The sequence below is a fragment of the Colletotrichum karsti genome (genome assembly GCF_011947395.1).
Source record: "Colletotrichum karsti strain CkLH20 chromosome Unknown Scaffold6, whole genome shotgun sequence".
NCBI lineage: Eukaryota > Fungi > Ascomycota > Sordariomycetes > Glomerellales > Glomerellaceae > Colletotrichum > Colletotrichum karsti.
In genome coordinates, this window is record NW_024065906.1 from 1,075,611 (window position 1) to 1,088,596 (window position 12,986).

A 12,986-nucleotide genomic window follows, 5' to 3' on the forward strand; every position below is an offset into this window, starting at 1 on the left:
ACACTGTTGACTCAGTCGTAGCTTCCGCTGCTGTGCTCACTGGAGCTCCTTCCCGCGTTGTGCTGCGTGGTCCGAGCTCCTGCTTCCCATCGAGGCTGAAATTTCGCGACACTCACCCAGTTGGTTTTCACGGCCCAACGAACGAATACTTCGATTGCAGAAGATTGCCGGGAGAAACCAGATTCAGCATTCTAGCAAAATCGTCTACACCACTCGGCGACTCGAATACACACGTCACAGCATCATGCGAAGCTCCTTCAATAGCCTACAGAATCGATGGTGACAGACGGAATCGCGCCTACTCGCCGTGCCACAGCACCCGCGATTTCCTCTGGAGCCTTACTTCCTTACCCGACGACACAAAAATCCAGAAACTCTCCTCGAACCTAAGAAACCCGACTTTCCCGACTTTCGAAAACACTCAGACATACACAACACAATATGACGCCCCCGCCGCTCCTCTTTCACGCCCTCCTCCGCCCCGCGGTTCTCCAGATCCTGCGCGCAACAGGCTACCACGCAGCGCGTCCCGTCGTACTCGACTCCCTGACAGAACTGGCGGCCAAATACATGTTAGCGCTATGCCAGGCGACGGCACGCCACGCCGCGGATAACAACCCGGAGGGCGATGCGCCGGGCATCGTGGACGTCCGCATGGCACTGCAGGAGCTCGGCGCCGTACCGCCGGACGATGTCAGCGCCGAGGGGAGAGGCTCTATACTGGGGGAGATATTCGACGATGTAATGGACGGGGCCGGAGCCGCGCCGGCTGAGAACGGCGATCTTGCGATGGCGAATGCTGGGGTCGTGGTGGAGAGGCCGCGCGAGAGGGAATGCTCCGAGGATGTGAGGGGTGTGGAGGAGTTTATCAAATGGTTTTCCGGGCCGAGGAATAAGACTATTCGCGAGGCGGCGGTCGGCGATGGGGAGCTTGAGCTTGGGGATTACCTTAACGGTTCGTTTTCCCGAGGCGATGTTGGCGCGGTGCTCGACGAAGGCGCGGGGCTAACAGACACACAGTCTTGAAGAAGAAACACAGCAAAACGGGCGAGGACTCCAAGTACCACGGCACGATCATCGGCAAGGGTAACGATGTGGGCGAGGTCCAGGTCGAGGGCGGCGACTTGCCGTCGATCCATACTTGGCGGGCCAAGATGTGCGGGCCATCACCGACGAACGCCCTGTCCGCAACATCCCCGAACATCAAGGAGGAGTCGAGACCGCCGAGCTCGGGGCTGAGTTCTGTGGGAGACAGGCTGGGAGACGACCGCGACAGTATGGATTTGTCATAGGAGGCAGCCTTGCGTCGCAAACTCAAACGGAGCCGCCCGGAAGAATGGGAGCTTGAGGCCAGCGGCGAAGTCAAAACGACTGCCCCGACTGCGCCGCCGAGACATAAGAAGAAGGCGAGGAAGAGGGCGTGATTACAAAGGGCATAGCGCGGCGTTTTTCCCTGGAAGGGATGTGATTACACTATTTTTTTTTTTGGATGGGAGAGAGACTACATCACACAAAAAGCATCGTCTTTAAGGGGGCCGGCATGAGATATCGACGAGTTGGGGAGAGCGTATTATACAGTCACGTCTGGACTGGGCTATGAGCCCGGGCGAAGTTACGCATAGAAGGTTGTGCTAATTCATCACACTTCATGATTCTACTTGAGGTCTCTCGCGACTTACTTGAGGCAAATTACATGCAGTCTTTCCTTCAGCGCCCAATCATGAAGATATGAACGCAGTCTTAAACAAGTAGGGAAACGACATCTAATCTATCACGATTTTTCCGCCTGCCGAACCTTCCTGTGTTCCCCCAACTCTGAGTACTTCTCTACCTAGTGTCAAGACCTGCACCCTAGCAGTGACACACCAGTTGGGGGGCCTCCAGCTCACGACCGCGTGAACTCGGTGACGCGGTCGAGGTTGAAGGCCGCGCTGATCATGGCCAGGTGGCTGAAGGCCTGGGGCGTGTTGCCGAGCTGCTCGCCGCTGCGGGCGATCTCCTCGGAGAACATGGACAGGTGGTTGGAAAAACCGAGCATGTTCTCGAAGAGGTTGACGGCGCGGGCGAGGTACCGGGGCTCGTAGACGGAGGCGCGCGTCATGGCCTCCACGAGCCAGAAGGTGCACATGCTGAATGCGCCCTCTCTTCCCCCGACGCCTGTGGGTGGTGGTGTGTCAGTCAGCTGCGCATAGCTCTCTCTCTTCTGGTACGATATCTGGAAAGGAGGGAAAGGACTCACCGTCCTCTGAGAGCTCCGTGTCGTAGCGGTAAACGAGGCCGGTGCTCGTTAGTCCGCCCTTTTCGGGGGGCAGGAGAATGCGGTCCATTGTGTTCAGGAAACGCGGGTCGTTTGGGGCGATGAAGAAGACAAGGGGCGCGATGAGGATCGAGGAGTCGAGCATGGTGTTGTTTTCGTAGCTCTGGACGAAACACTTCATGTCCTTGTTGTAACCTGATCACGACAGCACTTCAGCATGCTGCTCAGATAGCGGCGAGGAGTGTGACGTTCCCTACCTTTGTCCATGATCTCTTCCATGAGGTTGTCGCGGGCCTCGAGCCATTTACTGCGGTTGGGGCAGGGGAAGTTGCGCTTGTCGGCCAGGCGGAGACCGCGGTCGAAGGCGACCCAGAGCATCACCTTGGAGTACGTGAAGTGTTGCTTGTTATTGCGGACTTCCCAGATGGACATGTCTGGTTCTGTTGTCTCGTCAGTGAACGAGGTCAGGCGCGTTTTGGGAGGTCGTCTTACTGTCTGTGAGCGTGAGCACGAAGTCTGCCAGGCTCGTGTTAGCTTGCTACTACCACTCCCACCGCACCAGGAAACGGTCGCTCACCGAGCATCTCCCTGACTGAACACCACTGATCCCAGCTGATCGGCTTCCCGTACTTATTGTACAAGTATATGGCGTCCATGAGCTCTCCGTAAATGTCGAACTGCTGGTGGAAGGCGGCCCCGTTGCCGATTCGGACGGGTTTGCTTCCCCTGTACCCTTCCAGATGGGAGAGTTCCGTCTCTGGGATGTCGGTTTCGCCGCGAATGGTGAACATAATGGGAAGCTCGCCATCGGGTCCTCGGGACTTGATGAAGCGCTCGCTGATGAAGTCCATGTAGGCGTCCGCCTCAGCAGAGAATCCCAGGCGAAGCAGGATGTAGATGGTGAAGCTCGAGTCGCGGACCCAGGAGAATCGGTAGTCCCAGTTGCTGTCAACCATCAGTAAGACGGACGGATCACACATATGAAGGATAGGGCAAATCGTTGATGAGAGCAACTCACCGGACGCCGCCGATGTCCTCGGGCACCGAAAACGTAGGCGCGGCCACGATGGCGCCCGTCGGCTCGTAGGTCAACATCTTGAGGATCATCAGGCTGCGGTTGACGACCTCGCGCCAGCGGCCCTTGTACTTGCTCCTGGAGATCCAGTTGTACCAGAAAGACTGCGTGTCGTGCTGCTGGCCGTCGAGGACCGCGGTGGTGATGTCCGTGGTGACGTGTTTCGGGATGTCGTTGCGGAGGACGAGGGATATGGCCTGGCCCTCCTGGATCTCGATGTGCGCGACGACGCCCTCGCCAGGCATACTATCGCGTTTCTCTTTTCTAAAGGTGATTGAGGGCGCGGCATCGGACTCGGACTCGGCGTCGACGGTGACGTCGAGTTGGAGCTTGTAGTGCTCACTGTGGAAGGTCACGGCTTTGCTTGGGCTGTTGGATGTGAGTGTTTCCTGGAGGATCGTGGTGACGTGCGATTCGGTTGCGTATTGGAAGGCCGGGAAGATTTCAATGTCTGGGGGTTTTGTGAGCGGATGATGCAGAGTGTTTGTGAGCTGAGGTTCTAACCCATCTCCAAGCGACCGCGGATACATTCGACTCTGCGGACGAGCCATTTCTTGAGTTCCTCCTGTATCTTAGTGGTTTCGCGGAAGGCACTTTGGCGGTTGGTCTTGGACAAGATAGTGGCGGTCTTGGGCCGAGGGAAGAAGTCCACCAGATCGACGACGCCATCGTCGTGTATGTACCGGGTCTGCAAGATGTTGGATGACGGTAGATACTGCTGCCTTGATGACAATTAGAGTTCCTCTGCTACGCATTTCAGAAGGGGCATTCTCACTTGGTGGTGCATTGCTTGGATGAAGGAGGGCAGATGCTGAAGAAACCTCCTTTACCCTGATCAAGAAGCCGACAGAATACGCTTGGAGAATCAAAGTCCGGCCTAGAGCTCGTTAGACGTTGAACATTTGATATCGGAATAGCAGCGAGAACTCCTCAGAACGAGACCCGGAAGCCTCGGCCTACGACTAGCCGGCATGTAAGCTCACTTGAGCACCAGCATGTCAAGTTTGTTGTTGATTGCAACTTCAACTGATGCAACAAACATCATCGCATCGTGTTGGTCACTCTCAACGAACAACGGACTACCGTGTAAGTGACACGCCAAGCAGCAGGAGCAAAACTGAAGATGTTCTCATACCAGCACATAAAGTCCACCGAACCATTCATTCCAACGAGAGCACAAGTATGCATGTTTCCGATCATACCATAGTCTTCGATCGGCAGGTAGCCGGCATGGCTGCCGGTAGAGTGTCTCGTCGGGCACTGTTGAGCCATGACGTCGGATGCCGGGGCTTCGGGATGGCGCAGGAGGGCTTACGAGGACAAGAATCTAGAAACTTGGCAATTTTCGTGGAAAAAGCAAATAATAGCTGATATGGAAACCGGTGATGATTGAGGCTGCGACTCTCATGTCTCGGCGTTCGTTGATACACATGCGACACCAAGCTGCAGTAGCGTAGGAAGTGATCAGGTAGGTCAAGCTTCGGGGCCGAGGAAAGGGTAAACTCCGGCTTTCGAAGAGGGACTGGAAGCGTTTGCGATCTGCAGCTGCGGTGTGGCTGATGTTGAAGAGTCCGATTAGAGACCAATCCTAATGGTCGGCTTTGTCACGATGGTGCTCGAGGGGAACATCCACTAACACGCACGCAGATTATGATCGAACTATGAGCGAATGGCACCTGCGCTTTGATTTGGGACCTGCATATTCTGAGAATCCTTCAGTGAGCAAAATAGTTGCACTAGCCGTCAAGCAATCAAACAGCGCTGGTCAATTGACTTCTCCAGGAAAAGACAGGCGCAGAAAACGAGAGATTCCTGTGATGTCGAACGATGACGCTGTAGACCCGGTCATGGGCGCGTCGAGAAGCTGCTAAATACCCACTTGGGGGAGCTCTATCGACGGGAGAGCTGTCAGATCTGCAACCCGAGCTGGGCCAGGCACACAGCTACCCTGCCCGGACTAAGACAGGACTGTAAAGTCGAGCCGACCCCAGAGAGCCAGCATCTTCTGCTCCCCGTCCGTCAATTGCTCTTCTTCTTCCTGGTGGAAGCTCTCCTCCGCTCGAGGCCTCCACCGCCGTCTCGCTCGCCTGAGTCGCAGGATGGACCGGGAATCCAAATTACATGCCTATTACGCTTTAGGGCTGAATGACGGCTGCTGACATCATGGTCGGACATCCTCATCCCTTTTGCGTGCGAGAGCTGCCCCGAGCTCCTCCCCGTATTCGAGACCTCCGGGGCTGGTGTGCTACCTTGGCGGAAGACGCGGGAGGCGGGAGAGAAACGGCGTGTGGCGGGTGACCGCAGAGATGAGGTCGTCTGTCTCACTTAGCAGCCTCAGGTGAACCAGAAAAATTCCAAGGAGGGTGGGTTTGTGTGAGACAGAAAACAATCTCAACGGTCTTGGAGGTTGAGAGTTCTTCAAACGAATTTTGGGGGAGGTTGGCGGGGCCTTTTTCGTCAATGTCCATGCGAGAAACTGTCTGTCAATACTTCCAATATGAAGCCACCCGGACTCGAGCGTTCCCAGCCCCCCGCTGTCTGTGTGAACCAGAAGCTCGGTCTAGACCTGTGAAGGTGAGAAGATGGGATCGTCGAACCTGAGAAACAGCCTCGTCTATCTGAAAAGGTAAACGAAACAACCCGAAGCAGAAGCTGTTGGATGGCTGATATCACAGCGTGTTAATGGACCCGGAAGAAACGGGGCCCAGAAACGAAAACAATGCAACGGTTGTTTAGAGTGGTAGCAGGTAGATCTTGTTATTGTTATTCAGCACCATTAACTCAGCAACCAAGCCGGGTTTTAGCTTTTGCCAAACATGTCAAAAATTCAAACAGATTTCGGACGCTGAGCTCGGGAGCAGCGGGTCGCGGCACCGCCCGAGAACCCGGCTCGCAAGACAAAGTGAGGTTGGTCGTGTGATTCGAAGAGGAAGAATTGTGAGAGCGAGTGTGGGTGGATTGAGATGGGCAATTGGTCACCCGAGCACTTTCAACCCCTGCCGGTTTGACGAGCGACCACATGGCCACGAACCTAACCGACAAAGAAGGCCTGGAGCTGCGATCTGTGAGTGGCACTGGGTATTGTGCCATGCTGAGTTACAACTTAGCTGATGAGAAGGTTCATGAGCAAGGCAGCCGGCAGCAGTGGGCCAGCAGCCGAAGAACCTGTGACTCCGAATGTGTGAGAGACGGCTGGACCAAGCTTAAATCAAGGTCGCATTTCGACCAAGTGCCGGACTAGGACGAACGGTGTGTGTGAAACTCGGGAGGACACTTTGGTGTTAATTGTTCAGACGACCCTCCCAGCCGGCTGTTGTTATGCTGCTGATGCTGGGTAGGGGGTATTAGCTGGCAGGTCGAATGCCTCAGCCTCAGTCTGTTGATTTGGGCATATTGTAGCTCACTTCGCCTAAAAGCAACACGTTGTCAGGCAATCTTAAATCTTAAAGGCTGCGGAAAGGACAGACTTCGGGAAGCGGGTAAGCATAAGCTTAGTTCCATTGAGTTGTGAAAAAAAAAAAAAGAGAGAGCAATATGGAGCCTCGACGATGACTCAAAGTAGACCGCGTATTGTTATGATTTTTCGCTTCTTCATGCGTTGTTGGTTACTGTTAGGTATCAATTTGTCAATGACAAGACGACTGGATCTGTTAGCCAAGCTGGCACGTCAGGAAGACCCAATGTTTCCTTCCCTCGGGCTTCCAACGATCCACGGGTGGCCCATGATCACCAGCTCTCCCGAGGTGGGATGCTAGATGGCAGATGCTCCTGCAGATGGATGGAATGCACTAACAGAGAACTGAGGGGATCTTTGAGCTGGAAACCGGGCACTGGAGCTGAAAAGACTCCAAGAGTGGAGGAAGAGGACCCGGAAGGCCCGCGGGACGGTACCTGAAGTCGCGGTGCGTGTGCCTGCATCATCCATCAGCGCATTATCTGTGGTGTAAGGTACTGAAGTAAGGCATCCGTACCGCTTGCATTTCTCATCGGATTCGCCTCCCTCCTTGGGATAACGGGAAATCAGTGATGCCCATCGCTGTGAGCTGGCATGTCACAGGGAGCCATGTGGAAGGACATCCCTGAAAGGCGACCCTGACCGCCGTCCAGTCCTGCAGCAGGAGACCACGAGCCGACTCCACACCGAGGCGCGCCAAGATTAGCCCCACATTTCATCTTGGGGAACTTATTCCATGCGAATTCGTGATTGGTCCGTAACTGGCGGTAAGAATGCACGGCGCGCCGTGCAAAGGGGAGAGACACCGCTGGCCGCAAAGACATCAGTGGGAAGAAAAACCACTGAAGCACCCGTGGACCTCAGTAACCCCTCTCCAAGGTACCATTCTCTGTGTACCCCGGCCCACTAAAACCGGCCGGTGTGGGCGCGACACTTGACTCCAGAAATGATCCGCACCGTGACCATCTCGTCCCGGTCTTGGGCCCCACGGCGATACAGGAGGGAAGGCCTAGCCTGCCACCAAATCAAAGCACCAAAGCACTCCCAAGCCCAGCCTAGCCCAGCCAGCTTGCCAGCCCAGCCCGTACAGCAAATGACTGCGCCCAGATGCAATCGTCCCGGCCCATCCTTTACTCTCCGCTGTCTGTACCAAATGGCAAATGCTTTCCAGCCCCAGCCGTGAACCGTTCGGTGGAATCCAGATTTAATCATGTCCACCTCCTCCTCAGAATCATCCTCCCTTGTGCATGTGCTGCCTCCCGACCCTACTCCTTCTTCTGCTCCCAGTGCCATATCATCCTCCCCCGACCCCATTGACCACGACGACGCCCTCCCTACTCACCAAACCAACCATCAGAACCGCCGCCTCCTGAGCCCCTCGCCCTTACTATTACCACCGCCTACCGCACCCTCTCCTGGACACGCGACCACATCGACTACCGCGGATGACCCCCGGCCACGAGACCTCGTCGCTGCCGATCCCGCCCACGCTTCTCCGCGCCTGGGCTCCTCCTACTCCTCCTCACTTAACCCATCTCCTTCTCGCCAACATCAATCTCCAGCCGTCGTCGCCGTTGCCGATCAAGACGAATTCGAGATGGAACCATTGAAAGGGGCCGGTCACCGCCGGCGCCGGAGCAGTCTGATGCAGAGCGCCGGTGCTAGCAATCACAGCCGGGTTCCTTCACGGAGCTCAGGGGGAAATCTGCTTGAAGAACCCAAGATCTCGGAAGAGGACCTCGACAACACACCGTCTGGCTCAAAAGATGTCGACGACGACAGCTTCTCCGACGAAGATCTTCATGATGACGAGGAGACGGGTCTGACGAACAAGGACAAGAGGAGAAAGAAGAAGAAGAGGAGGAACAACACGCGGTTGGATCAGAGAATCGTGCGAGGAGGAGGCATTACCGAGGAGGAGAAAAAGGAGGCCGATCAAAACGTGGTAAAAACATCGTTGGTCAATATCGTGTTAATCTTGCTGTGGTACATTTTCTCCCTCAGCATTTCCCTGGTAAGCAAACTTCCCCTACCTTTCCCTTCATCGTCATTGTAAGCTGACCGTCGACACCCGCAGTACAACAAATGGATGTTCGACAAGGACCACCTCAACTTTTCGTTCCCAATGTTTACGACGGCGTGCCACATGTTGGTGCAATTCGCTCTGGCGTCATTAGTACTATTCTTAATACCCTCCCTGCGCCCGTCTCATGCGCAGCGCCACTCCGATCTGGGTCGCTCGAGGCACGAGTCTGAGCCGGAACGGCCGCTGATGACCAAGATGTTCTATCTGACGCGCATTGGCCCATGCGGTGCCGCGACGGGTCTCGATATCGGGCTCGGCAACACTTCCCTCAAGTTTATTACTCTCACATTCTACAGTAAGTGTTTGACTGTCAAACATCGAGGCGTATCCCAGTTGCTAATCATGCCATAGCCATGTGCAAATCATCTTCCCTAGCGTTTGTCTTGATCTTTGCCTTTTTGTTTAGACTCGAGAAGCCGACATGGCGTCTCGTTGCCATTATCGCGACCATGACTGCCGGTGTGGTTCTCATGGTTTCGGGAGAAGTCGAGTTCAACCTTCCCGGCTTCATCCTCGTGATTTCTGCCGCGTTCTTCTCCGGTTTCCGCTGGGGTCTGACCCAGATCCTTCTGCTCCGCAACCCGGCGACCTCAAATCCCTTCTCCAGCATCTTCTTCTTGGCACCGGTCATGTTCCTCACACTGATCGTCATCGCTATTCCTCTCGAGGGCTTCCCGGCTCTTTTCAAGGGTCTCGAGCTCCTGGTGAACGAATGGGGCGCGTTTATGACCCCTTTATTCCTCCTCTTCCCCGGTTGCATTGCCTTCCTGATGACCGCTTCCGAGTTCGCTCTGCTGCAGCGTACCTCGGTCGTAACGCTCTCCATCGCCGGCATCTTCAAAGAAGTCGTCACCATCTCCGCCTCGGCCATCGTTTTCCACGACCGCCTGACCCCCGTCAACTTCGTCGGTCTCATCACCACCATCGGCGCCATCGTCGCCTACAACTACATCAAGATCACAAAGATGCGCGAGGACGCCCAGAAGGAGGTCCAGCGCGACCACATGGAGGCCTCCGACTCCTCCGGCTCCAGCGGCAGCGACAACGATGAGGGCGGCGAGGAGACGGGTCTTCTGCGGAACAGCACCGACTACGAGGACAACCTTGTCACCGCCGACGGCGACATCATGCCGAACCCGGGTCACACGGCGCAAGAGTCGAGGACGGCGCAAGCCCACCGCGATAACTAGACGCGCGTGGTTTTCTTCTTCTCTTTTGTTGTGCATTTTGGGGGACCGAGAAAAATCAAAGCTGTATATTTGACGTACACACATCTGGCCGGCTGGCAGAACGTGGAAAGGCAAGGAGTTTTTGCAGACACATCCGGATGAAGCTAAGGTTCTTCCGAGATTTTTTGAACTGTCTGTTGTAACTGGTCACGGTATCTAGGCCCGGGTTTGGGAAGGCCAGAGACAGAGGAAGAGAAACTTGCATACCGAGGTGGATATACCATACTGGCGAGAATAGAAAGAAGGGAAAATGGGGGGTTTGAGATACCAGACTGGCTGGGTTTGAATCCCCATCTTGAGTGTATATTTCCCTTCAGAGGTTAGACACGCAGAGAAACTACAATGAGCATAAAGCTTGACGATCACATACGTACTTGGACCTGCGATGTTGACTGTGATTGTGTAAGTGACATGAAAGGCCTCATCTACACTCGTGATCACGCGTCTGATGGTATTATGACTAAGCTTGTTGATTCAGGATTTGGTATCAGTAGTGATGACTTGATCTTATAGAATGGTTTGGATTTGTTTGGTTTGATAGAATGATTTGATCTTGTAGAATGACTTGGTCTTGTAGAGAGACTTGATTTTGTAGAGAGACTTGGTCTTGTAGAGAAACTTAATCTTGAAGAGAAGCTTGTTCTTGATGAATAATTTGATCTTGTGTAAGAATTTGGTTTTTGTATAATGTTCTGCTTTTGTAATCTTGATTTTCTTGTTGTGTACAGTAGTGTGCTGCACACGGGGTATGCTTCGTGCCTCCAACTCCCAACGCCTCTTCCATGCAAAAATGTCTAATGCGCGCCGTCAGCATTTCCTCCTGGACCGACTAAGAATGTCTCGCAAGATCGAAATCAGAGTACTCCGAGTTCAACCAAGAAGCTTCAGACCGTTCTTGGTCTTCTGGCCTGGCTTGGTGACGCCGTGATGATGCACGGGGCCGAGGCTGGGCTCGTATCCGCCGCCGTTCTCGTGCTTGTTGCCGCCGCCGCCGTGGCCCGAGTGCTTCTTGTTCTTCTTGTTACGGTTGTTGTGGTGGTCCTTATCCTTGACGTTGGTGATCTTGATCTCCGTGTTGGCCTTGCGGACGACGACGGGGTGGCTCTGGATGTACTTTCCGTTCATCTCCTTGGCCGCCTGGAAGAAGTCGTCGGCGTCGCTGAAGGCCACGAAGCCGTAGCCCTTGGACTTTGCGGTGCGCTTGTCGCGGATGACGCGGGCCTTCTGGACGGATTTCCACCGCGAGAAGGCCTTGAGGAGGGAGTCGTCGGTGACTTCGCCCGCGAGGTTGCCGACGAAGAGGCGCAGGTGGCTCGGGTCCCACTCGGCGAGCGTGTCGTCCGTCCACTTCTTGCCGCCGCCCTCGCGGACGACGGTCTTCTTGCGCTCCGGGGGCGCGTTCGCGGCCGCTGCCGCCGCGGCGGGGTCGGAGATGTCGGAGGGTCCTGCGGTGCTGGGCGTACCGCGGCCCGCTGCGCCGGATCCGGTGGCCGACGCGGCTGCCGACGAGACATCCTTAGAGTTGTAGGCGCTCTGCCACTGGGCTATTTGCATCGCCATGTCCGGGTCGTAGTCGGGGCCCGCGGCGCCGGGGATGGGGAAGGGGTTGCGGATCTGCGGCGCGGCGGAGTAGGACGCGGTCGAAGGGGCGGCGGAGTAGCTCGGCTGGCCGTAGCCGGTGGCGGCGCCGGCTTGCGGATATTGGTGATATGAAGGAGGTGCCTGGTAGGGTCCCTGGCCGCCTACGGCGGGCGAGGCATGTTGAGAGTAGGACGGGTACGAAGGGCCATAGTTGGCGGCGGGTGCGCTGGCGTAGCTCGGTGCGCTCGAGTAGGAAGATGCGGCGGGTGCTGCTGCCGCTCCGAAGGCAGGCTTGAAGGCGGGTTTGAAGCCACCGGATGACTTTGAGGGAGGAGGCCGCGCGGGCAGGGATGGATGAGATGTGTTGCTGGAGGATCCGCTGGAGATACCTGGAGGGGGCGGGTAGGCCATGATGAATGACTGCGGATTTTGGACTTGTTTTTCGCCAAGGCGCGAGTTTGCGTGGCAGTGTTTTTGATTAACGTACCTCTGAGCCTGATTGTGTTCCTGCTCAAAGAAATCCCCTTCTTAAATGCTTTGCTGCGGTCGACGTTGGTTGTCGGGGTTGTCGCAAATCAGAAGATGTTGATGTTGGTGATGTCTGGCAAAATGTGACTATGGTGTTGCAGCCTTGGCCAGGACTCGGCTGTGGCTGGAGGAGAGCTGCACGTATCCATGGATCCACATGAAACTGGGCTGGAAGGTAGTCACGTGCTTAGCTGTGGCTTGCTTCGTAAAAGATGGAGAACGTTCGGAGGTGGGTCCCAACTGCCGTCAACCACGGGCTTACATAACCCGACCGCGAATGCCGAGGTCACCTTCGTACAGTCTTTCCGCCAAGCAGCACCTCGCAAGAGTCTCAAGCGGAAAACACGCCGGAATTTCCGTCTTGAGCCATTTCAGCGTTCTCCCATGTGGTGGTATCGATCCGCTCGGCTGGGTTTTGTTCGCCGGCTCAAATTGCTTACCCTCCTGTTCCTGCATCAGACGCATTTTATCCGTCGACCAGATATCGGACGGACATGGCGGATAATTGTTAGTGCAATTATTCTGCATTCCGCGAATTGACATCATGGCCCCCCGGAGAGTCCCATTCGAAGCCGCTGGGACTTTTCGCGGCCAGGTCCATGCCAATCAATAATGCGCGTGGGTTCCCAGCGGAGCTACAGCGGAGTTGTCAACCGAGGACTCCGACCCGTGCAAGTGCGACCGATCCAAGGCCCGAAGACGGCGGCGCGGTGTTAGGTGTTTAACCCCCACCTGGAACTGGAATTGCCCCTCGTTTCCATTCCTTTGTTCATACG

The 12,986-nt window shown here is 55.6% G+C and overlaps 4 protein-coding genes across 4 annotated transcripts; 2 read left to right on the plus strand and 2 right to left on the minus strand.

Annotated features, from left to right (window-relative positions):
* Positions 1–441: 441 nt before the first annotated feature.
* On the plus strand, positions 442–1,292 carry CkaCkLH20_02755 (bromodomain associated protein; the record flags this gene model as incomplete). The annotated part of the gene is made up of 2 exons (XM_038885474.1): positions 442–955; positions 1,021–1,292. 2 exons carry the CDS (start codon positions 442–444, stop codon positions 1,290–1,292), a joined length of 786 nt encoding a protein of 261 aa, XP_038749405.1.
* A 593-nt stretch (positions 1,293–1,885) lies between these two features.
* Positions 1,886–4,604, minus strand: CkaCkLH20_02756 (glycosyl hydrolase family 15; the record flags this gene model as incomplete). Its single annotated transcript, XM_038885475.1, has 9 exons — positions 1,886–2,157; positions 2,240–2,452; positions 2,515–2,697; positions 2,750–2,773; positions 2,835–3,202; positions 3,276–3,783; positions 3,837–4,050; positions 4,163–4,209; positions 4,535–4,604. The coding sequence occupies 9 exons, from the start codon at positions 4,602–4,604 to the stop codon at positions 1,886–1,888; spliced, it is 1,899 nt and encodes a 632-aa protein (XP_038749406.1).
* Positions 4,605–7,996: 3,392 nt separating this feature from the next.
* On the plus strand, positions 7,997–10,062 carry CkaCkLH20_02757 (triose-phosphate transporter; the record flags this gene model as incomplete). The annotated part of the gene is made up of 3 exons (XM_038885476.1): positions 7,997–8,800; positions 8,864–9,167; positions 9,224–10,062. The coding sequence occupies 3 exons, from the start codon at positions 7,997–7,999 to the stop codon at positions 10,060–10,062; spliced, it is 1,947 nt and encodes a 648-aa protein (XP_038749407.1).
* A 909-nt stretch (positions 10,063–10,971) lies between these two features.
* On the minus strand, positions 10,972–12,093 carry CkaCkLH20_02758 (uncharacterized protein; the record flags this gene model as incomplete). The annotated part of the gene is made up of 1 exon (XM_038885477.1): positions 10,972–12,093. The coding sequence occupies one exon, from the start codon at positions 12,091–12,093 to the stop codon at positions 10,972–10,974; it is 1,122 nt and encodes a 373-aa protein (XP_038749408.1).
* Positions 12,094–12,986: the final 893 nt, after the last annotated feature.